Source organism: Pseudochaenichthys georgianus, chromosome 22 (assembly GCF_902827115.2).
Source record: "Pseudochaenichthys georgianus chromosome 22, fPseGeo1.2, whole genome shotgun sequence".
NCBI classification, from domain to species: Eukaryota; Metazoa; Chordata; class Actinopteri; order Perciformes; family Channichthyidae; genus Pseudochaenichthys; species Pseudochaenichthys georgianus.
The window spans coordinates 3,113,894-3,138,840 of record NC_047524.1 but is presented as its reverse complement, the minus strand read 5'-3'; the positions used below and the strand labels follow the sequence as shown (position 1 = coordinate 3,138,840).

The following is a 24,947-nucleotide window of genomic DNA, read 5'->3' as shown; positions in this document are numbered from 1 at the left end:
CGCGAGTGGGATGGACGAGTGAGCTGAATTATTTTCACAAAGGTCATTTACTGTAGGATGGAGTGGTGTATCAGCGGGCAAGCACCTGTTGTAATATCATACAGTAATGCCTAAGCAAGGGCTTGCTTAGAAACTTAGAGCCGCATTCCCTTTTGTTAAAACATTATATCTCTCTATGAGCTGATCAAAATAATAATGACTGTTACTCATATTTAAATAAGCTATGAGTTGATAAAGTGTCAGAACATTGGTAAAACATGCTCATCCAAACATGTAATCAGTAATTATTTTCCATTTTGATTTGATTCGACAGTTATCTTCTTGATTAATTATGTAATTGTTGGTCTTTAAAATGTCAGAAGTAGGACGATGACCTAATTTAAGTAATTCATTAATGACACCTGCGAAAATACTTTAATTTTAGATTCCTTTCCTAATGCTTTTGGTACGTAGTTGCTACATTTAAATCTAGTAGTTGTGATCAAATTATTACACATAAAGCAAGCCTTTACACCAGGGGTGTCAAACTCAAGGCCCGGGGGCCAAATCCGGCCCACGACTTCATTTTATGTGGCCCCACAAGAGCTTGCAAAGAATATAATATGTTTGTTATAAGGTTACATGGCGATTTACAGAAGCACGTTGCCCATACATGGAGCACGATGCATCTCAAATTAGACTTTTTTCTTCTAAATATGCATTTTTTTCTCAAATTTGACTTTTTTTTTCAAAATGTTACTTTTTTTTCAAAATGTCACTTTTTATTTTTATTTTGCTGTTCTTTAAAAAAAATCATTTTGTGACGTTCTCACTGAAGAGACTTGCAATTATTTGCCCTAGACTTCTGCTTTCAGACCGAGTTAATTATGAAGTTATTACCCTATCTGATAATAATCCAATGCAGAGGCAATGATGTAATATAATACATTATTTTATATCTTAAATATTTATATATGTATTTTGATATAGTCTTAAAGTCACAACCAGCCCTTTTAAGTGCAACCATAATGCGAATGTGGCCCGAGATGAAAATTAGTTTGACACCCCTGCTTTACACCCTTTGGAAATGGCATATGATACGAGATAATAGTAAATAAAAGTAGGTTGCAGAGGCTGCCCTTTCACCCAGCTGTGCTGCCAGATCAGACCTCAGCACAGGCGTAACCCATTTGAAACCTCTAAGACGGGTCCCTCTAAGACTAAGACAATACACCAAATGTGTGCCATATCACTGCTTCCACATACTGCACCAGGGACTGCACATCAATGCTTGCTGCTAACTGTAAAAGACAAGGAAGAGGTCACTTTCTCAGCATCTGCTTGTGCAGTAAACACAGAGTGCCCTCTAGTGCTATGATGGTCTCTCTATATAAAGAAGGATATATTTAAGCAGAAATATTCATTTCTACATTACATATACTTTTTCAGAAACAGACTTTCAAACAATCTGGGGTCATGAAGTTCAAAAAACCGAAATGATGTGCGTCTCCCACAACAGGAACACTTAAATGTCGGTACGCTGCATTTGTCTACATCCTGAATCTTTTCTTTCTGTTACTATGCTTCTATTCCTGTTTTCGTGTTATATGTGGATGTTGTTTAATCCACGGGACTCCTTGTTCCTGCTGCCCTTGTGACCTATATATGTGTTTCATCCCTTTGTAAGCTGTTAACGTCTCTGCCTCATTGTCAACATGTTGTGTTGACAACAGCAGATAAATAAGTGAGTCACCTTGGGTTGTTAGGGTAACTCCTCTCAGCTCCCTGTACGCCCTACTGAATGCTTTGGAACAACTGGACTCTGTACTGAAGCCAAGGGGGACACACACACACACACACACACACACACACACACACACACACACACACACACACCACACACACACACACACACACACACCACACACACACACACACACACACACACACACACACACACACACACACACACACACACACACACACACACACACACACACACACACACACACACACACACACACACCACACACACACACACCTTTCTGGCCACTTCTCACCTCCGTGCTGCTGTAAGAAACATTATACAATCACTATCTCATGTCTATCGACAACATCTATGGACTGCCATCTCACTATGCTTTCAGGTCATGTGGAATCTCTCACCCCTCTCTCCCATTTTCTCTCTCTCTTTCACTCTCCCTTTCTCTGCTGCTCGGTCTGGTCACTGAGAGTTCCCACCACTTCCTCTCAACTGTAGCGATGCACTTGTGGTACCATAAATCTGTGTGTGTGTGTGTGTGTGTGTGTGTGTGTGTGTGTGTGTGTGTGTGTGTGTGTGTGTGTGTGTGTGTGTGTGTGTGTGTAAAGGGAGCCAGGACAGATGCCATAGGGCAGCTGTGTGCTCTTTTCCTCTGACTGACAGTCGGTGTAACTCTGTCTCTCAGAAAAAAGGATCTGCTTGGTCCTAAAACCAGCCTCTGATTTCATCTGAAGTGTTAAACTTCACGCTTCGCTTTGGAATAAGGCGTCTGCTAAATGTCACAACAACTAAATAACCTAACACATGAATTACTTAACCCAGGACTGTGCGGATGGTATGCAAACAAACGCTCTAAAAGATTATTCGAAGTTTCACTCCAGTTTGTTGGGCAGTGGCTGCAGTCTGCTCAGGTCACATGGATGCAACTCTTGGGACAAACCGTTCCAAACGGGAGGGACACTTAAGGTCAGAGGTGGTGTGTGGGTGAGACCAGTGTCCACCCAGATGAGCTACCAATAGCATTACCAAAAGACAGACATACAGTTGCAAGAAAAAGTATGTGAACCCTTTGGAATGACCTGGATTTCTGCATCAGTTGGTCATAAAATGTGTTCTGATCTTCATCTAAGTCACAACAACAGACAAACACAGTCTGCTTAAACTAATACCACACAAACAATTATATGTGTTCATGTTTTTATTGAACACACCATGTAAACATTCAAAGTGCAGGGGGGAAAAAGTATGTGAACCCCTAGGCTAAAGACCAGTGGCGAACCGTGTCTATCACAACTGGACCTTCTGTAGACTAGACACACACCCCCCCCCCCGCGGCATTATAGTGTCCGTCTTTTCACTGAATTGTCGTCTTGAAAACGGTACTCACAACAATTCCGCAACAACTTCATCTCCACCTGTTGCACTTGTCATTTCAACGTTAAAAACAATAAATGGCATGAATTGCTTCGTCGCACTCATCTAGATCCTCTGTCTCGAGCCAGTTAACTAGCGGGCCTTCTAGAACACCCTGGAACCGAGGGGAACTCTGAAAGAACACGCCCATTGGCTACAAATCAATATATGATTGGCTGATCAAACTGTCAGTCCAAACGTACGCTCTCATTCGGTGCAACGGCCAAGGCATTCGATCAAGGATGTAGAATACCTTGTTGAAGGATATTCTACCCAGAGACCCAGAACGAGATCTGATTGGTTGCTTTCTTTTCTACAGATCAACGACACAGATACCATTCTCATTTATTCATTTTATTACATTTATTTATAATTAAATCGATTTTTTGTTTGTTTTATCCGAGTGTTCCAGGGTATTCTCTGAATACCTTGAAGGCCCTGACGGTTCGCCACTGCTAAAGACTTCTTCAAGAGCTACTTGGAGTCAGGAGTCAGCCAACCTGGAGTCCGATCAATGAGACGAGATTGGAGGTGTTGGTTAAAGCTGCCCCGCCCTATACAAAATACACACCAGTTTTGAATTTGCTATTCTTAAGAAGCATTGCCAGATGTGAACCATGCCTCGCACAGAAGAGCTCTCAGAAGACCTACCATTAAGAATTGTTGACTTGCATAAAGCTGGAAAGGTTCCAAAAGTATCTCTGGAAGCCTTGATGTTCATCAGTCCACGAAGACAAGTTGTCTATAAATGGAGAAAGTTCAGCACTGTTGCTACTCTCCCTAGGAGTGGCCGTCCTGTAAGATGACTGCAAGAGCACAGCGCAGAATGCTCAATGAGGTGAAGAAGAATCCTTGAGTGTCAGCTAGAGACTTAAAGAACTCTCTGGCACTTGCTAACATCTCTGTTGACTAATCTACGATACGTAAAACACTGAACAAGAATGGAGTTCATGGGAGGACACCACGGAGGAAGCCACTGCTGTCCAGAAAAAACATTGCTGCACGTTTGAAGTTTGCAAAAGAGCACCTGGATGTTCCAGCACTACTGGCAACATATTCTGTGGACAGATGAAACCAGAGCTGAGTTGTTTGTTTGTTTCCCAAGAGCCCCCCCAAATGACTCCTGTTGGAAGTTGCGCCCCCCCGCCCCCCCCCACACACACACAAGGGGGGGGGGGGGGGCGCAACAGCGGTAATTACAGTTTAAAAGTCTCATGCTACAACTGCTGTCACAAACTAGATGAATGTGAAGTATGTTGTTAAAGGAGCATGAAAGCGTAATCAAGGAGCACTATTGGAGTGACTTTGAAGGTTATTGGCCTCAGGATTAATTCATTTGGATTCCCGCTGTATGAAGAAATTAAAGGACGGCGCGGAAGTGGAAACAATTCACAAAGGGATTAAACTGTTTAAAACACATGCTCAAAGTAAGCCGGATTTTGCCGATGTGTTTATGTGGATTCAAAATAGACCGATCTGATCGGAGCAACTGTGACGAATAATCCAACTGAAACCGGCATGGACGATGACTATGTTTTAAAAATGCGCTTATCCAGAAAAGCCCGGTTTAGACACTTTACGGGCAGAAGAAACATTTCTATTAAAGAAAGAATTATACATTTCTGTCTTTTTATGCCTTTAATAGCTACTAACTTGAATTGTTATTCAAATTAATTAATCAATTTTTTTTATTATTAATGTAGAGACAAGGCTTTTAGTGACAATCATGTATTGCTTTACAATTATATGTGTAAAAAAAAAAAAAAAAAAAAAAAAGTCTAAATATGATATTTGGCCTCAAATCATCTGAGGCCTGGCGCCCCCTCTGCGATCTTTGGCGCCCCCCCCCCCCCAGGTTGGGAACCACTGGTCTAATGGATAGTGAGTTGGCTGATGATCAGAAGGTTGCGAGTTCAAATCCGCCTGGAACACCACTACTAGTATGCCCTTGAGTAATGCACTAAGCCCTCAGTTACTCAAGAGAGAATGTCCCTGTAATTGGTCTTTGTAAGTCGCTTTGGAATAAGGCGTCTGCTAAATTGTAAATTATATCTTTGGGAGAATAAACCCCACAGATCCTCAACTCCGGTGTGTCTCACTCCTTAACAACGCAACACAGAGCAACAAGAACGTTGTAGTAGCCATGAACTCGCATCTATTTTCTATTTGAGGGGGGGGGGTGGATGCGTGGGCCACCCGAATAGGTTAAGGGGCCTTTGGCTTCACTTCACTTTTATTTTCTAAAAAAAAAATCTAATTCTGTGGGAACACTGAATACCCCTCAATTAGTATAGTTTTATAGACACTTTTTGGTTCAAAACCGATTAATCCAAAGTTTAGAAATACACTACAATATGCAAAAAGTTACCCGTTTGGGACCCGTTAAGCTTTAAGATCAATACAAGCCCCAGGCTAAGTAAGAATTACATCTAAACTGCTATTATTTGATACTGTTAAAAGTCTGTATTTTTTCAATGAAAGATCCATTCAGAAACAGCAATGCCTCAAAATTCGAACTGTTCAATTATGTTTAATAAGATATATGTGTTGTACTTATATTATGAAGTGGTACTGAAGCATTTTTTATTCTTTTTATCCTCTTAACCTTTTTTTTATATTACCATATTTTATTCAATATGCTCCTTAGATTAATATTTCTCCTCATAGCATCGTGAAGCACCTTGAGATGACGTTGTTTTTAAAGTGTGCTATATGAATGAAGTATTATTATATTATTATGAAGCAGCATGTTGATGGTGAATGATTTTGATAATCATCCTATAGTTGAAGTAGCAAATTGAGCACTGTATATCAAAATGCATGTATTGCTTTAAGATGCTGGGTTAGCAAGAGTAGAGCGAGGCAGAGAGGATGGATGGATGTTGAAGGGGGTGTTAGGGTGTGAAGGCAACAGGTGTGTACGAGTGTGTGTTGAGTGTTACGTCACACAGAACTAATCCAACCCAGTGCTACAGGAACAGGTGAGTCAGCAGCCTTCACGCCATTGATCAAATACATGCGTGATGCTCGGAGCAGAAGGTCCGAAGCAAAGGATCGGTTGTCAAGCGGCAACTGTAAAACCCACTGAAGAGGACACATGGCCCTAATAGGGGTTTTAGAAAGACGTGAGCATTGATCATTCATGTGTGGGTGTGCAAGTTTTCACTGAATTGGATCCGCTTTCTCCATTCTTTTGAGACGAGTTGAAAAGTGAGAACATAACAACTTCCTAAACACACACACACACACACACCACACACAACACACACACACACACACACACACACACACACACCACACACACACACACACACACACACACACACACACACACACACACACACAAGCTCAGTGAAAGTGGCTGTCTGCTGTGTGTAAATGTATCTGTGTAAATATAGCAACCGATTTCATGCTTATTTCTGCTTCAGGTACCAGGCAGACTTCACACTTATCTGCGCACGTGACAACACACACACACACACACACACACACACACACACACACACCACACACACACACCACACACCACACACCACACACCACACACACACACACACACACACACACACACAGAGAGAGACACACACATTGGGACAGGAAACACGATTCAAAACACCAATTTAGAGTAATAATCAAGAATTTAACTAGACTGATTGATTACTTTAATAATAATAATTTTATTTCTATAGCGCTTTTCTTGAACCCAAAGACGCTTTACATTTGGGAGGGAGGGTAGACAAACAAAACAAAAACAAAGCCAAAAAGAAACTAAACAAAACAGAAAGGAAGTTGGTTGAGGGGGGGGGCTATGGATACAGAGTTGAAGAGGTGGGTTTTTGAGGCGGGACTGGAACAGGGGTGAGGGACTCAGACTCACGGAGGTCTTGTACTTTAAACCTTGTACTTTTAATTATTGTTAAATTATCCAACTTACAAACTCTCACTGACGTAAAGTTATTAGATATACTTAAAGGTGCTTTATAATTACTTTGAAAATGTTTGTGCAAAATGCTAAAAAAAAAAATTCCTCTAAATACAACACAGTGGTTTTGAAACTGTGGAGAAATCAACTAAATGGAGCCGGCAGTTAAAAAAAGGAAATATTTGTATCACTAGCAGTGATACAAACTGCCCACCGGGGGCAAGTCAAGTTTGAACTTGATATTACTGAGGCAGATCTCCCTCCTTATTTCTGTGTTTATACACACACACACACACACACACACACACACACACTTTAGAAAAGGCCTGCCAAATGCCATTTCCACGGCGATAACCCCTTCCCTGGATTGCATGGCGGGTGGAATGCTCACAGGGTTACCGTGCCAACAGCAGGAAACGCAGTTCACATCGCAGTTCCGTTCTTTATTTCCCAGTCTCACTTCCTCTAAAGATGGATACACACACACACACACACACACACACACACACACACACACACACACACACACACACACACACACACAACACACACACACACACACACACACACACACACACACACACACACACACACACACACACACACACACACACACACACACACACACACACACACACACACACACACACACACAAAGTTGCCTTGGGAACCTCCTCTCTAAAACTGCGGAGAATGAACCGGGTGCCTCGGAAATAGATGAAGTGAATCAGTCCCTGTCACGGTCTACCTCACATCCGAATGAGAGGAGGATAACATGGGAACCCTGAGAGAGACAGCTGCTGAAGCTGTCTGTGTCTGTCTGAGCGGAGGCAGAGGCTCTCCTGTAATAAAAATGGCACAAGCTCAAGTAGCACAGCAGCCAAAAGTCCAGTATTGAAAATACAAAAAATGTCACAAAATATCTGGGGATACTCTAAAGTGCTTTTACACCTGTTACATGTTGTTACATTTTAGTTCTGGTCTGGTTCCTGTTCTCACTGGCTTTTTGCAAACAAACCAAGATACTGTCAGGTGACTTGTTAATTTTGGCGATTATCATCCTGTATCATGTCCCACGGGAGGAAATCCAGCAGCCTGTCCGACAATAACAACATCTGCACATCTAAAGCTATTTAATAATACGTTATGTCGGTATTTCCATATAAAACAGCTATGTATAAAGAATGGGTTTGTCGGGAGTTATTTGACAGATTATTTTTACTTAATGAATTACTACATTTCTGCTCCAGCGTAAACAATAGTAAAAAACTATGATTTGTAATTTTGACACTTTGGTTTTTGTAAGGTTCAAATATTTAATGTGAGCTTTAAATACTACCAAACTTTTATTAAGTTGTTAATAGCTTTGCCGTTTCCTTTTGCATATTTGGCAACAGACAGGCCAACAAAAATATATCTGTGACAACCTGATATCGGCTGCAAATATCATCCACATGCATTCTCCGAGTATATCATTCTCTCTTAAAGACATGAATGAAACGTGAAGTTTAAGCCAGTACAACTTCCTTAACAAGTCTCATGTTGTAAAAATATTCAGAGAAATCCATACTATTTAAAATACCATATCATCTGACGGGAGAATCTCACCCCTCCCCCTCTTGTAAAAAACAGCCCGTCAACAAGTCATCTTTAATAACAACACACTCCAGGCCTTCCTTGGTCAGCATGGCTTTTCATATTTATACACATAGCTACCAGGGTCGGTTTTGCATTACCTTCCCATGCTATCTTAAGATGTGGAGTTAGCGAGCTAATCCTACATCAGCAATAGAGATGAGGCTCAGCCCGGAGCTGCAGGGAGAGAGCCGTCACCAGAATGCAGTAAGAGACGTCAAACGATTGTGAGCGTTTAATCACAAGTATATCCAATACAATGTCTTTATATAATACAATCTCTGGACTTACATCTCGTGGTTTTATTTGAAAACCAACTCTTCTGACTTGCTCAACCACAGCCAATGGCAGAGCAGATCAGCTCCTATTTCTTATTATTTCAGATAGAAGAATATATAACGACAGAAATGTTCGTAGGGAGAAATGTGTCAGCATGTAGAAGTAGCTGTGGAAGCTATTCAGTATTTTTCACATTTATTTATTTGTTATTTTTTGTTTTGTAGAATTAATTAATTTCCAGCCATATTATTTAAGTTAAGTTGTGTTCCAGCTAAAATGCTTTTATTTTGAAGGTGATGGGTCAATTTGGGCACACAGCAGTCAGTGGGCACCGGGAAGGTCTATGGTTTTTTACCAGTATCAGGGCTGAGAGCAGCAAACACCTTTTGCTGTATTGTTCCCGCCAAGGTGAAGCTAATAACCACTAGGGTTGCCAGAAACTGACCATGATCAAATTCGATTATTCGGCAGCCCTGGGGAATAATAATCGATTAATCGACCGACCATTTCCAATTATTAATACTATTACTATTATTAGCATGAGTCTATATTTTGGTTGATACTAAGCCATAAAAAAAAAAAAAAATACATAAATAATAATAAAAAAATATATAAATAAAATCGATTTTTAAAAATAATATTCGATTATGGAGACTGTAACGAATATTCGAATAATCGAATAATCACTGGCATCCCCAGTAGCCACTGCACTGTTTGCAGCAGATCTGAAGAATTTACAGCAAATCTCAGCAAAGGATCTTCCATCTGATGAAAATTGATTTTATTATTAGCTGCTGACTTTTAATTTTTTACTGTTTTTAACAATTTAATAGATTTACATTTAGAAATAATCATATCATTTCACTTTATATGTAAAACAAATTGTAAATCAGTGCTGTAACAGTATTTTGTTCGACTCACGATGATTGTTTTCCAACAACAAAAAACACTGCCAGCAGGAGTTTTGTCAAACTGACTGTTTTTGTATTTTCACTCTTTAAAGCCAGTTTTTTTTTTTTAAATCCACACTTGAATAATAAAACGTGTGTTGGACAAGTATGTTTGCCCCAGACAACCCACCGTAACATACTGTTGCCATGCACCTTGGGCAATATTATCCAAGGAAACGAAATAATTCAGGAATTCAATAGCCTTTAGAATCTATTCTATCCGACACACAATAGTAATGTTTCTTGCACCACCCTTTCCTCCCAACAGTCTCATGGCCATGGGCATAATGTAAAACACATGGGGGCAATGTTTAACACAATACGCCCTAAGACTGAAGAAAACCTCCCAGTTAAACGCATGGAAAACAACATAAAACATTGAAAAGAATGTTAAAACCGTCCTGGGGAAAACAACTGATTCAGATTTTAGATCTTGACACACTAGTGTTAGTTCACAGAGCGTCCTGTAGATGGAGCTAGATCCTTTTCAAATCAAAAATCAGAGTTGAGGTTGGCCTGCAAGCCGACACTGTGTTCTCTGGAACACTGAAGGCTGAGGGTCGCTAGAGGGCAGCAGCTTCCTGCGTTTCATCATCTCAAATATGTCCAACACTTGACAGAAGACGCTGCTTTCTGTTCACCCATCCTCTCAAGTCACTCGTCTCTTCTGGCAATATTCTTGAACCCTTGGCTGATTGAGTGAGCGGTCTGATTAAATGAAAACCATATGTTTATCAAAGATATTCAAAGTGGTAAACCATTGCTCCAATTATAAATTGTTATAAAAGCAACTGAGTTACATTCTACAAGAGGTGCAATTACTACTTATAAAAGGGGCCTTAGTGTGCTTTTGGGGGGGTTTCCCTTTCCTGTAGTGTGAGAAATAGATTTGTATGTATGTATGAAATCCCAAAGTTCCCCCCCAGGAGGATGCTCTCTCCCACACACTCCCCTCCTGCCTGAAACGCCTCCATTGGACTCCTTTGTTTACTTCCCTAACGTCGTCACATCACCATGTAACACGAATGCTTCTATCGGCTAGGACTCGGACATATTGTACGTGATTGGCTAGGGGGCGGGACATTCGAGGAAAATAAAGCCCTTATTGAAAATTGAAGAATGTAAACGTGTCACAGTAGAGGCAAAACAATACAAATATGGACCTGAACATTTGCATAATAGGGCCCCTTTAATATAAGACACAGGCAGATTAAGTGGAATGCTCTTTGACGTCTCTCTTCTTGATTGGCTGATTTTAGGAAGAACCTTGGCCCAGTTTGGGTGGAGCTGGGTGAAGGGTGAGTTTAAAGGGTGCATTTAAAAAGGGAGGCTAAGGAGATGGGTGGGGTGAGCGGTTGACACCCAAGCTTCTAACGAGTCATAATGTCCTGGAACATTTTGCAACACACGCCGTCTCAGACACAGTAAAAGTTCACACAACCCGCCACACCCACATCGACACAGTCAGAGTTCTGAAATAAAACACGTCCAGTCTCCATTTGATCTCCCCTGGTGCCGGGGTTCTGCGGGGGAGCCCCCCCAATCAGCCAGTCTGATTGCATAACTGATATTCAGGGTAAGGGGAGTCCCATCAACTACTTATAAACATGTTGTGGTGGTTTCCATGGTGACAGAGAGGGAGGCCCAAACACTTACGCAGCGAAGCCTCCCACTAAGCGTACATAATTTCAGATGAAAAGTGACTTACACATGTGTGTGTATGTGTGTGTGTGTGTGTGTGTGTGTGTGTGTGTGTGTGTGTGTGTGTGTGTGTGTGTGTGTGTGTGTGTGTGGTGTGTGTGGTGTGTGTGTGTGTGTGGTGTTGTGTGTGTGTGTGTGTGTGTGTGTGTGTGTGTGTGTGTGTGTGTGTGTGTGTGTGTGTGTGTGTGTGTGTGCAAGCATCGAGAGGCACTAGCTGCTGCTGGATGCTATCCCAGCAGGCAGTGGGAGTGGTGAATGATGATGTCACTTTCTTCAAGTTCTGTGTGTGTGTGTGTGTGTGTGTGTGTGTGTGTGTGTGTGTGTGTGTGTGTGTGTGTGTGTGTAGTGTGTGTGATGTGTGTGTGTGTGTGTGTGTGTGTGTGTGTGTGATGTGTGTGTGTGTGTTGTGTGTGTGTGTGTGTGTGTGTGGTGTGTGTGTGTGTGTGTGGTGTGTGTGTGTGGTGTGTGTGTGTGTGTGTGTGTGTGTGTGTGTGTGTGTGAATGTATCCCTGCCAAATGTAAAGTTAACTGTTCATTTTCTGTGTGTGCTTTGAGTGTATGGAAGAATGTTTAATTGTTCAGGTTAAAATTGGATGGTGTGAACCATGTTGGAAACACAAGCCCCAGTTTGGGAGTGCATTGTGCACGTGTGTGTGTGTGTGTGTGTGTGTGTGTGTGTGTGTGTGTGTGTGTGTGTGTGTGTGTGTGTGTGTGTGTGTGTGTGTGTGTGTGTGTGTGTGTGTGTGTGTGTGTGTGTGTGTACGTGTGCGTGTATAAATGAATGCATTCATCGGTGTGCTTGTGCACCTAGCTTGAAACGGGCGTCTTTCCCACTGTGACCTTATTTCCTGTGGAATCAGCCGAGGAATGATGTCATACTCAGTCGACCCAAAGTCAACAACTGTACGCTCCAGCCCCCCCCCCCCCACACACACACACACACACACACACACACTGGCTAACACCATCCCCTCCCCCAGCAGCACCATGAGTCCTTTTCTCATCTCCGTTCTTTTTCTTTGCTTGTTCCTCTTCTTCTGTGACTGCCTTTGAATTCCTATTTTCTCTGAGTGAACTTCTCAGTCCCTGTCCCGCTGTCTCACACAGACAGTCTCATTCATTCCTCTTTCCTGTTATTTCCTAACTATGTCCACGGGTTTCTCCATATGCTCCTTTTGACGCTCCTTGTGACAAAAAGTAGCACGTTTCCGTCTAAAGGTTAACGAGTTCCTTTCATAAATTGGCTTAAAATATGTGCTGCATATACGTCACTCATCTCTTCCTTAACAACCAGAGCTCTGTGTTATGCCAACTTGCCCTTTATCTCCTGGACACTTTAATGAAGGCAGTGACTCATGACCAATACAGTCGCACTGTTATTTGCAGAGGAGAAAATAAGAAACTGTATGAATATGAGGATCGGGTTTCTTGACGGACTAATTCTACTATCATTAAGTGAATTACAAAACGTTTACTGACCAGGCAGATGACACGGCACAGGTACAGACTGTGCTTGATTGAGCCTGGAGTCTGGGTTGGCTGTAATATTCTTCTAGCTTTAGGGGTGTGTGATTTCGCAAAGGAAAGTTTTGATATGGCTCAAAAACTCACACAATGTTTTTGTCACATTGATGCTATAAATGAAAATGTATCCGCTAAAGCAGGGGTGTCAAACTCAAGGCCCGGGGGCCAAATCCGGCCCGCCACTTCATTTTATGTGGCCCCACAAGAGCTTGCAAAGAATATAATAAGTTTATTATAATGCTACGTGCCGCTTTACAGGAGAACGTTGCCCATAAACTACATGTCCCACAATGCATCTCATTTTGTGACATACGCAATTTAGAGACTTGCAATGATTTGCCCTAGACTTCTGCTTTCAGACGTAGTTAATTATTAAGTTATTACCCTATCTGATAATAATCCAATGCAGAGGAAATATTGTAAAATTATACATTATTTTATATTTATTATCTATATCTATTTATATAGTCTTTACCACCGGCCCTTTGAGTGCAACCATAATTCTAATGTGGCCCGCGATGAAATTGAGTTTGACACCCCTGCGCTAAAGGAAGCTGTACATTTGGCAAAGGACATCTTAGCAGTTACAGATTGAAAAAATATTTTCAGCGGAGGATGAACCAAGACCCAAGACTCAACGCATGAGGTGAAGTAACAACTATTTTAGCAATTTCTTGGGGGGGGTATCCAGCACACCCTAACTACAGCTGTAATGGAGCAGCTATTTTATTACCTCGCAACACATCCACAGCAAATACACTGAAATCAGCAGTGGGTTAATTAAGCCATCAGAATGCCAGCTCTGGCTACAGCCAGGAGAGTACGTGGATGTGTGTGATCGTGTGTAAATCATGTCACCATTGGCACCGGACAGCCACGCTGAAACAAAAACATTCAGGTCAGATTTAAGTGCAGGGAAACGTGATCTTAAATGTCTCTTCCTGTGTTCGCCAAAAACGGAGACAGGGCAGAGAAAACAGACGAACTGCCACTGCAAGGCCACGCTGACCTCAAGTAGCACTAAAGGATTTAGCCAACTCGAGTCCCAGCATCCCCCTGCTCTGAGCTTGACTGTTGCGTCCTTGCCTCTGATTTATATCAGCTCGCTTCCTTGTCTCCATGGATATTAATGGCTCTGCTCTGACAGGTGCAGAAAGCGCTGTATTAGTCTGTCAGCAGCAGAATCAACAATAAACACACTTGTGCAGGCACACGGATGAGGATGCTGCCTCAGGCCAGTGTCATCCCAGGGGGCTTAGCAGAGCTTCCCATGCAACCCACGGCAATGCCAAGGGACACACAGCTACACATCTCCAAGGTGGAGTGTGTAAGTAGTTGTGCACGAGGGTCCAAGGGCATTTTCTCACTTGTGTGTGAGGTGGCCTCGTCTTGTTTATAGTTTGACTGACAGTTTGATGGGAAACTGAGGCTGGAGGCTGGAGGCGGGGTTGGCGCTGGGGAATATTAGCATAATTCCCAGAGAGCCAGCGTATTGGGTGTCAGAGAGCTATTCCGAAACTCAGCTGTGACCCACAGTAGCACTGGGTCAACTTACCCTCAGGCCAACACGCGGACACATGCTTGGTCAAGCACACACACAAATGGGATGCATGTGAAAACACCTGTACGCACATTCACATGCATGAACACGTGTAAATGGGCACACATTTTTGAACACCTTGACATGTAATAAAACCTGGATACATATTTTAGACAAAAACAAACATGTACACCATCTCTCTGACACACACACACACACACACACACACACACATATGCAGGTCCATTTACACTGTGGCGACAGTGAGTCTGTTAGCGGGATGCCATAGTACAGAGGGGTGGACAGATTTAGGTCTTCCTCACACCTATGACTGCCAGGGGTAGAGGGGGACGGAGGGGTAACGATACCATTAACACTCAGTGTGCCAACAGATGCCCCCCCCCCCACCCCACCTGCCCCGCCCTCCTCCCCTCCACTGCTGTGCTCCAATCAGCACCTCTTATTGGGTTGCTCTGCCCTGCACACGGCAACAACTGTTTTTCAACGCTCTCAAAATAACACAACTTCCAATCAGGGAGGGAGGAGGAGTTTTGGTCAATGTGGCCCCAGCACAGGTGAAAGAAGGACACTCGGGAGGAAAAACGAAAGGGCGCTGAAGGATGTCAGAAAGGCTTCTAAGGGATGTGGTGGCAGAGCAGCAGAAAACAGAGAGGACGGAGAGACGGATCGGCAGACAAAGGACGATGAGGAATGAAATTGTGTGATATGTTTCGGTTGCGAGCTGTTCCTTTCTGGCTGTGGCAGCTACCATGGTAACCTCATAAATAGGTGCCCTACATGTAGGCAGGGCATAAGGTTACACCGCTCAGGAAATAAACACACAAACGGCGGCGGGAAACTGGTGTGGACAAGCGGGGAGAGCCAAAAGAATAAGCAAATTAGCAAAGGAGAAAAATCAGAGGAGCGAGGCAGTAATGATTACATGCCGTGTCTGTGCGGATGTGTTTTCGTCTGTCGCAGGTAATTAGCTAAATCCACAGTGTGTTGTTTAACACACACATCAGAGACAAGCTGAGGTAACCCCCCTTTCTAAGTGTATTCCTGTCAGTGTGTCACACACACACACACACACACACACACACACACACACACACACACACACACACACACACACACACACACACACCACACACACACACACACACACACACACACACACACACACACACACACACACACACACACACACACACACACACACACACACACACACACACACACACACACACACACACACACACACACACACAAGCCCTACCCTCTCTCACTCTTTAGCACAACACTAAATTACCTTTAAATATTCCCCAGGGTGGAAAGGAGAGTAAACACACACACACACACACACACACACACACACACACACACACATGCCTGCACGCACACACTCCCGTATACACACTCACAGTTCAAAGCACAAGTTAGAAACCAGGAAGAGTCAACAGAGAGCCCCTCCCAACACAATGCGCTGATCTGTTCCATGATTCAGAGCCGTGGCCTTTTCATTAAATCCCAGATAGGGAAAACTATCAGCGCGTTCATCGCAGCTAATGAATACCGTTCATCGCGGCACATCAATTATCGTGGCATCAACCCCGTTGTGTCAAAACCATAAAACCTTGGCCTGGGTCTGACTCGTCTATCCTCCATCTAATGATGTTCAAGCCCTGTCTGTTCCTCTATGCCCGGCAGTCACTCTCAGATCTGCCTCTCTGTGTGCTTCGTGCGCCATGGCAACGGTTACATTTAAAGACATATTTAGATTCTGTTGCTGAGAATTTCGATCATAACTCTTGATGTAGGTCATCAGCTCATTTGCTGATATCCACTCCACCAATGTGTGTGGGACTTTATTACGAATAGCAAGTGATGTTGCCTTCTACAAAACAGCAAGCTACTGTTTCAGCGAGCGGAAGCAGGATGTAATTATTACTAATTGTTGTCTACCAGAAGAAAGAATAATAGAATAATAATTAAGGTTTCAGATATCAGTTCGCTGAAATTACATGTTCTAAATCCCTGGAATCCTTTTAAAACCATAACCTAGAGCAGGGGTGTCAAACTCAATTTCATCACGGGCCACATTAACAGTATGGTTGCACTCAAAGGGCCGGTTATAACTATATAAATATACATATATAAATATATAATGTATTACATTATTGCCTCTGAATTGGATTATTGTCGGATAGGATAATAACTTCCGTCTGAAAAGCAGAAATCCAGGGCAAATAATTGCAAGTCTCTTCAGTGCGCATGTCACAAAACAAAATGCATTGTGGGACATGTAGTTTAAGGGCAACCTGCTTCTGTAGAGTGGCATGTAACCGTATAATAAACATATTATATTCTTTGCAAGCTCTTGCAGGGCCACATAAAATGAAGTCGCGGGCCAGATTTAGCCCCCGGGCCTTGAGTTTGACACCCCTGACCTAGAGGTTTTTACGACTGAAACTGCACACTTACTCATGTTGTTTGTGTGGGTTTGACGATACAGCTTCAACAGTGTGAAACTGTACAGTACAGTAACCGTCTAACGTTCTCTCCGGATGTCATGTAGGGTGTGTCTTTCACTTACTCGGATCACTTCTGGAGTCTGCTGGATGAGGAGGGTCGACCCGGTGTCTCTCACAGCAGCAGCGTCAACATCGGCATCCCTTGAGGCTACTGCAATGGGGATGCTAGCATGAGCCGGAGCTCCAGGTGCTGCCACAGGTGAGGGTTCAGCCGAGTGCGGGGAGGAATGCAAGCTTGCACATGCAGACGTTACAGGGGGGGGTGTTGGATCAGCTGCTCCTGTAGAGGCTTCTGTAACTGCATCTGTAGACTCGGGTATAGACTCGGGTATGGGTGCCGGCAGAGGTTTGGGGGCAGCTTCAGGTATAGGTTTGGGGACAGGTTCGGATGGAGCATCGCACGCAACTTCAGACACAGCAATCAGAGGTGTCGGTGAAACTGCAGGTGCAGTTGCTAGGGAGAGTTTTGGCGGTATAGCTGGTGTTTGTGTAGGTGCATGTGTGTGCATGGATGGAGCAATGGGAGCAGGTGTTGGGCTTGTGCTCTCCACAGGGGTTTCAGCCCTGCCAGTGGTGGCCATTGTATCCTGCAGGAGCCTCATCACCTCCCGCTCCTTCCCACTTTTCCTCTCGGCGCTCCCTGTGCTCCCCGCCCCAGAATCCACCAGCTCCTGGGCAAAACTCTCAATGCTCTCCAGGATCCTCAGCAGCAGTGCCCCGTCCTCCTCCTCTCCCACCACAGCCACACTGTTATCTCCCTGAGGGGGACTGGGGCTCTGGGCAGTCCTGGAGGTAGGGCCATTCATCGCCAAGTGGCTGGCTGGTTTTTGGGCTTCGAACTGGGCCATTTTAGACTTAGTGAGGGCATCAACGGAAGTGGTAGCCTTGCCTACTTCTCTCTTCCTGGTTTTGGCTGGAAGTGGGGGCTCAGTGTTTCTGGGGTGGCTCATACTCTGAGACAGATTCTCCAAGTCCATCAGCAGCTTGTCAATGTCATCATTCCTGTGTGAGACCGCTGGGACTGAGGCAGAGGAAGGCCACGCGGGGCTGTAGCCAGAGCTGGCCGATAAAATATTTGGAGAGTGATGGAACGTTTGTGGATGGGACATTTGCATGTGTTGACTCAATGTCATCCCATTGTTGTTCTGCATAGCACTCACACCTCTGGTTGGAGCGTGTGTCTGATTTGGAAATTGTTCTGGTGTCTTTGCCCCATCTGCTTCTTCCTCCTCGATATAAAGAGCCTCCATGGGGGAAACCGATGGAGTGTGTGTGTACGGCGGGGTGGGCGAGGTACGAAGAGGAGAGGGAGAGCGTGTTGGTGAGTAGCTGGCTGGAGAACATGTGATGGATGGCGGAGAGAGCGTGTGGTGTGTGACAGAAGGAGGGTGTGGATGTTGTAGTCCATTGGTAAGTGGAGTGGCTCTGGACGGGGAACTTTGGATTGGTTTCGTATGGATGGAGTCAGACTTTAAAGAAGACAAAGCGGTGGATGAGGAGGAAGCAGAATGAGGAACGAGCTTTGGGATGGGCGGTGACAGCACCACGTCCTCATAGCGAGGGGGTTGCTCATTGCCAAATATTGGAGAGTACGGCCCCTGCTGAAAGGAGTGAAGAGTGCTGACCAGCTCAGCAAGGTCACTGTGCCCGCCTCCAGGCGTACCCGGCACACTACCTCCCAAATTCCCTATTCCCTCCAGCTCCAGAGGTAATCTCTTTAAATAGGAGCTGAGTCGGGTCATCACGGCCCGATACACACTGTCCGGACTGGCTTCTCCATCATCCGGCCCATCGCCGCCTTTGTGTCGGATGCACTGCTTGATGATGTCGGTGCATTTCTTTAAGTCTTCAGAACATTTAAGAAGGATATCAAGGCAGGCACGGATGTCCTCGCCGCCCGCTCCAGAGCCCGCCTCCGCTCGTGTTTTCTCCAGCAGACGGGCAATCAGGTTCTCCTCTCCCAGGGTGTTGCGGTACAAAGAGGCCATTGTGTTCAGACTTTGGTCCAACGACCCAAAACTCGAGAGGCTGCCTGTTGATCCAGCGCTCATTTTGGCGATGGACGACAAGGTGGCTGTGCTGCCCTTTAGCTTCGTCTCCTCCAGGCTTGCTACTTTGCCCGGTACAAATGGCGGCAGGTTCTCATCATTGGACGTACCCGAGCCATTCGTCATGCCGTTAACAGTCCCGTTTGTGGTGACGCTTGAGCTGAAGTGGCCGTAGATGATCTCCAGGTCGGTGGAGCGGCGGCTGAGAGAGTCAGGACGGACTTTACGACCTTTCCGGAAGGTGACGTGACTGGAGGAAGAGAGGCGGAGCTTATCAAAAGAAAACTCTTTAACTCTACCACTGGCCAGGTTGATGGCCTCTTCCGTGATGTCCTTCAGACTGCTCGAGGAGCTCAGGTTCCCAGTGGATCCTCCGCCACTGGAGGGCTTTTTACCTCGCCATGTGGGGCTCTCCTCCCCTAATGACAAATTTCCACTGCTGTCTGCCCTCTCTAGACCACCATTATAACTAGTATCCATGGTGACAGTAATTTTGCCATGGTGGGGAAGTTGTTGGGTGATCATGTTATGGGAGTGCATGAGTGAGTTATTTGGGTCAGTGTACACGGCATCGGGCGCGACAAGCAGCTCCGAACACGTGCCGTGGTGAGCGACAGAGCAGTCCAGGCCCTGGGACAGCGCCCCACATGGCCCCGAGCAGTAGTGCACGGCGTGGGCGTGAGTGCGCCGGTCCACCACCACACTGTTGTAGCAGCTCACACTGCTCACTACCACACGATAGGCTGCTGCCATGGTGCCCAAGGTGCTTCAGGTCATAGGAAGGTCAAAATAATGTCAAGTGTAAAACAAAAACAGTATTACTGCAACCAAAAAATGGATGGATTATATCTCTCTCTTAGTTGAGAGTTTAAAAAAAGTTAAGCTGAAAAAAAAAACAAGTCTTTCAACTGCATAATTACCATCTTACAGAGAAATGTCTACAAAAAATACGTCCAGACGATATATCCTTTCATCCTTGAATCCAAAGAGCTTTAAAAGGGCCCCACTTTCTTGCAGAGGAAGAAATAAGGAAGAATTCCTTGTCTGAGAGCTCTCGGCCTCTTAATAACAGCTGTAAGGAACCTCCTCTCTCCACAGGCACCTTCTCCGTTTCCTCTCTAGCAGCAGCTCATTAGCCGCTAATGACAGCTGTAGAGGATGGCGACAGCGGAAGATCCAGCTGGGGTATCAGCCACCCCTCCAAAGAAGCAGCCCCAGGGGCCTAATCCAAGGCCAGCGAGGCTTTAACATTGCCCTAGCCGAGGCTCATCATCTGAGCATGAGTTGTATCTCACTCCCTGCCGTCTGAAGTCCTGACGTCGCTGAGAACCGTTCGCTGACTCCAACACAGCTGCAGAGTAGCAGGGGACTGACCACAGATGGCCGATTGCCTCTTTCTCCTCTCTGTGCGAGTGTTTCTGGATCTCTGTCTGTCCCGAAGTCACTCTCTTCCCTTCCGTCTCCCGCTGTCAGCCATGTGTCAGAGGGGAGTGTGTGTTTCTGACAGGAGGACACCACCTGCGAGTCAGCAGAGGGAGGGAGGGAGATAGAGGGGGAGGGAGGAGAGAGGGTGCAAAAGTAGGAAAAGGAAAACAGAGAAACAGAAAGTCAATCATTAAGGCGGTTAACAAGAAGTGGGTAACTGTGAATGTGAGTGCTTATGAGTGCATGTATCCGTGTGCTTATATATAGAGTTGGATATGTGTAAGACACTCTCCCTCCAGCTTCATGCAGAAGACAGCTGATAAGAGGGCTTCATCATCAAAACAGCACCTCACTTCCTGCCACATCAAGGACACAGATCAAAAGGAGGAAGCGTGGAAGGTTGAACCGGCAAAGTGGAAAACAAGATGTGACTCCGTCTCTCTCGTCACGGCAGAGCCACAAAGACCGTCCTCTGACCTCGCTGACTAATCAGGACTCAGTGAGAGATAGGCAGGTGTGTCGGCAGGAGGAGACACCTGCTGCTTTCCATCACTGTTTTCATTTGCTTGTGCTCCAGAGAAAATTATGTTTGTATAGGCAATAAAGATGTAAACAAGACACTTTCTCAACACTGAACGACATTCCCTAAAGCAAACTCTCCTCAGGTGGTGTGGAAGTAGAATACAGTTTTTAATGTTAGTAATTTGTAGTTTAGGGTTTATACGTTTTATTAACTTCAAACTTTTAGTTGGAGGGTACAGTAAAATAAGTCAAGCAATAAACAAAGGCAAGTCATAGGCCACAGACCTCACTAGACCTTGTGTCCCTCACTTCCTTTATTTAATGTTTTGTTTAATACTCTCCCCCCCTCTTTAAATTACTTGTAGTTATTTTTAATTTACTTCTTATTTCCTTATTCTCCCTCGCTCTGTTTTCCCTGACCCCCCCACAGAGGCAACACATTCCTCAGAGCTGTGCCCGCCTAGCAGGGGCGGACTGGCCATCGGGACGAATCCCGATGGGCCGGTACTGAAGTGGGCCGGTCGGATAAGTCACTAGTAGCCCCCGTCGACAATTTACTAGCAGTATTTACTTGCGGTACCGAGGTGGGCCCGGCGGTACCGAAGTGGGCCGGTCGAGAGTCCCAGGCTGATTTGTAGTCCCAGTCCGCCCCTGCCGCCTACACATGCCCATACTTACTGCAATTACATAAGTAAGTAGAATACTGTGGTGAGAACGGCTTCTTGAATAGCCAAAGCCATAACCACAGGCTCATGCTCTACTATACAAACCTCCTGTGTATTGAGAGGAACCGTCAGGGTCACTTACTTATAAACCATGTGGATTTGTGTCTAAAGCGAATTGAAAAGAACAGTAAGGTAACAACCTAAAGTAGCCAAGATCTTGTACTCATAATTACTTTAAGTTATTTCTCAGATTTGTTTAAGCATGTATGAAAACCCTGCCAACACAGCTTGTAACCCTCTGTATTCAACTCCAACACTGCATACATAGAAGTGTTCAGAATAACCTCAGAGAGAAAGACCAATATTAAAAGATTATTACAATTTAGACGGAGAGCATATGATCTTTCGTGGGTTCTGGGGGGAATTATGGAGCCGGAGTTTCCTACTTGTGAAAAAGAGCAACTGGGGAGAGGGGGGAGCAATGATGGGTGGGGGCTCGGCTGGTGAGGTGGGAAGGGGGTCTGTGGCACCTGGAAAAACAACTACTGAGGAGATGTATGGAAAAAACTCATCTCCCCGTCTCCCATGCTCTCCACACAAACACAACAGCTGGATGCTGCTGAATCAGTCTCTTGAGCAGGAAATTACACTTCCTGGCGAGCTGCTTTTGAAATCCGGACGGACAGTTAGCAGTGGACTCTTAAAGGATAGTAATCGCTCACACACATGCACACAAATGTGTCCACTCACACTCTTTCCTCTGTGCTGTACACACAGTTAGCATCCGTGAGTATCTTGGTAACCGACAGCTTCCCAAAGCAATACCGAGCATGTAAACCAACTCCACTGGTGCACACACACACACGAATGCCTGCACATGCCTTACTGACACATATTACAGAAAAAGATGATTCAGTAGTGGACACAGCACACATTCTTTGGGGTGTTTTCCAGTCTTGCTATGATTTAAGGGCAGCTAGGGGATGTTTGTATCTATTTTTCTGGACAGATTTTTGTCGACGAGTTAGCCGAGGATGCGTGGCGGTATCAGATTTCAGTTTAACGTTAACAGAGCAAAGCTGAAAATGTCTTCAGACTTGAAACACGTGGGTTTATCCTTTCATGGCCTATTAACTCAGACAGAGTATCTATGTGTTCGATTTCAAAGCCAAAAACATATTGAAGATACGCTGTGTGTGAGGCTTTTCAAAAGGACACCATTTTTCAATTGATGTCCCCTTTATTCTTTGCTTCTTGCGATTTCTTATATTGCTGTCGGTCTGATGAATTCAAAGGCCGAACAAGAAGAGAGTAGAGGAGGCAGATTCCCAGTGAGTCAACCTTTTCCCCTCTCTCAATCCTCTTACTTCCTCCCTCTTTCTTAGCCTCCTTTCCCCCCCACCCCTCCCTCCCTTTTAATTCCTCCAGTTAAAAAAAATCCTTCCTTCAAAGTGACCTTCACCAGGAAGCACTAAATCACCGGAGGCCACTTCTGTCACATCCTCCACTCTAGCCACTAAAAGTATCCGAGAGCATGTGTGCGCGTTCATCAGCGAATGTGCACGAAAAAAGAATTTGCACACGTCATGTTGTTGTTGTGTGCGTGCGTGTGTGTGTGTGTCAGGGGGCCTCAAAAGGGGAAGTAGGGGCTTTGTGAAGAAGAAGAAGGCTCAAATAGGAACCCCACACATACTCCCAAGGAGAGTGCAGGTCTAAACTCGCCCTCTCAATACACATACACACATCTGATGCACAAAAGTAGTGTTACTATACTGAGATAATATATAGAGAGAACCAAAAGCGTTTCAATGTAAATACTAAACCTAACTGAGAGAGAGCAGCTGCTCCGTGTGGGTATTGATTGGCTGGTAACAAAACAGGATTTTATTTCTATACCATGTGAAAAACAAACACACATACTCACTAGGCAATGCATTCGACTAAGGCTGCACGATATATCGTGTCGTGACGATAATCGCGATATGCGCGATATTCACATCGTGTGGACGTGCGATTTTTTTTTTTTTTTTTAGGACTTGCGATATGAAGTAGGCAAATGAACTCAAACGCGTCATGTTACAATTCTTTTGCTGCTTGCTACAAAAGGAAAACTCTCATGTCAGGGGTACTTGAGTGAGTGACAGCAAACCACCAATCAAATCTCCAAAGCCAACGGACCCGGTGATTAAAGGTAAAACCACTGAATAGAGTACCGTACTTTTCGGACTATAAGCCGCAACTTTTTCCCCCATTTTTTTGGGAACCTCCTAAATCTATGGATTTGACAGGTAAAATGAACCACCTTTAACGCTATGGGCTCTATGACCGGTCCGCGCCCGCCACCTTTAAGCGGCGGACTCCAGCAGGAAAAGCTGGAGGACGGAAAAGAGTGAGACAGGTAGCACGCCAAAGTAAAAGTGGAACCGAGAGACAGAACGAGAGCAAGACAGACGGACAATTTAGCTGCTGCGGCTTATATGCAGGTGCGCTTTATAGTCCGAAAAGTACGGTAGTTTCATGTGTTTCTCCAGGGCAGCTCGGCGCTGCTAACCGAGCTAGCTCAGCTTGTTGCTCTGATAACTTCAGATCCAGACGTCCGTGACTAAAATCCTTCATCCGGTTAAATATAGTTAGAAAAATACCAATTGTATAGCATTAAAGTTCAAGAAAGGGTGGTTTGCGGAAAAAAACGGTCTTTTCTTCAATTCCTGTATATTTTCATATCGCAATATATATCACAGGGGGGGAAATCGCAATGTCAGTTGTTTCCAATATCGTGCAGCCCTAATTCAGACTCTCTACTTCATTGTGCAGTTTTCATATTCAACAATTATAAAACATTTCATCAACAAAAATCTATTTCTCCATCCATTTATATTTTCCTTTTTTTCCCCTCTCCCACACATTAACACATTTCAACGAATTACCAGCAGCTCTGAGCCAAGTCTTTTCTTCTGTCTGTAATCCTCACACACATTTTATTCTGACTTCCACACACAAACTATACAATAATAATACTTGGGGAAAGAAATGGTTAACCTTATGCTG

General features: G+C 44.5%; 1 protein-coding gene across 1 annotated transcript in view; it reads right to left on the bottom strand.

Moving 5' to 3' along the window:
- The window catches only part of ppp2r3a (protein phosphatase 2, regulatory subunit B'', alpha), a 76,089-nt gene that overhangs the window by 22,061 nt on the left and 29,081 nt on the right, over window positions 1-24,947 (bottom strand). The window contains 1 exon segment of the mRNA XM_034111202.2: window positions 17,302-20,805. Within this exon segment, the coding sequence (XP_033967093.1) occupies window positions 17,302-20,040 (2,739 nt within the window). The 5' untranslated portion in view covers window positions 20,041-20,805.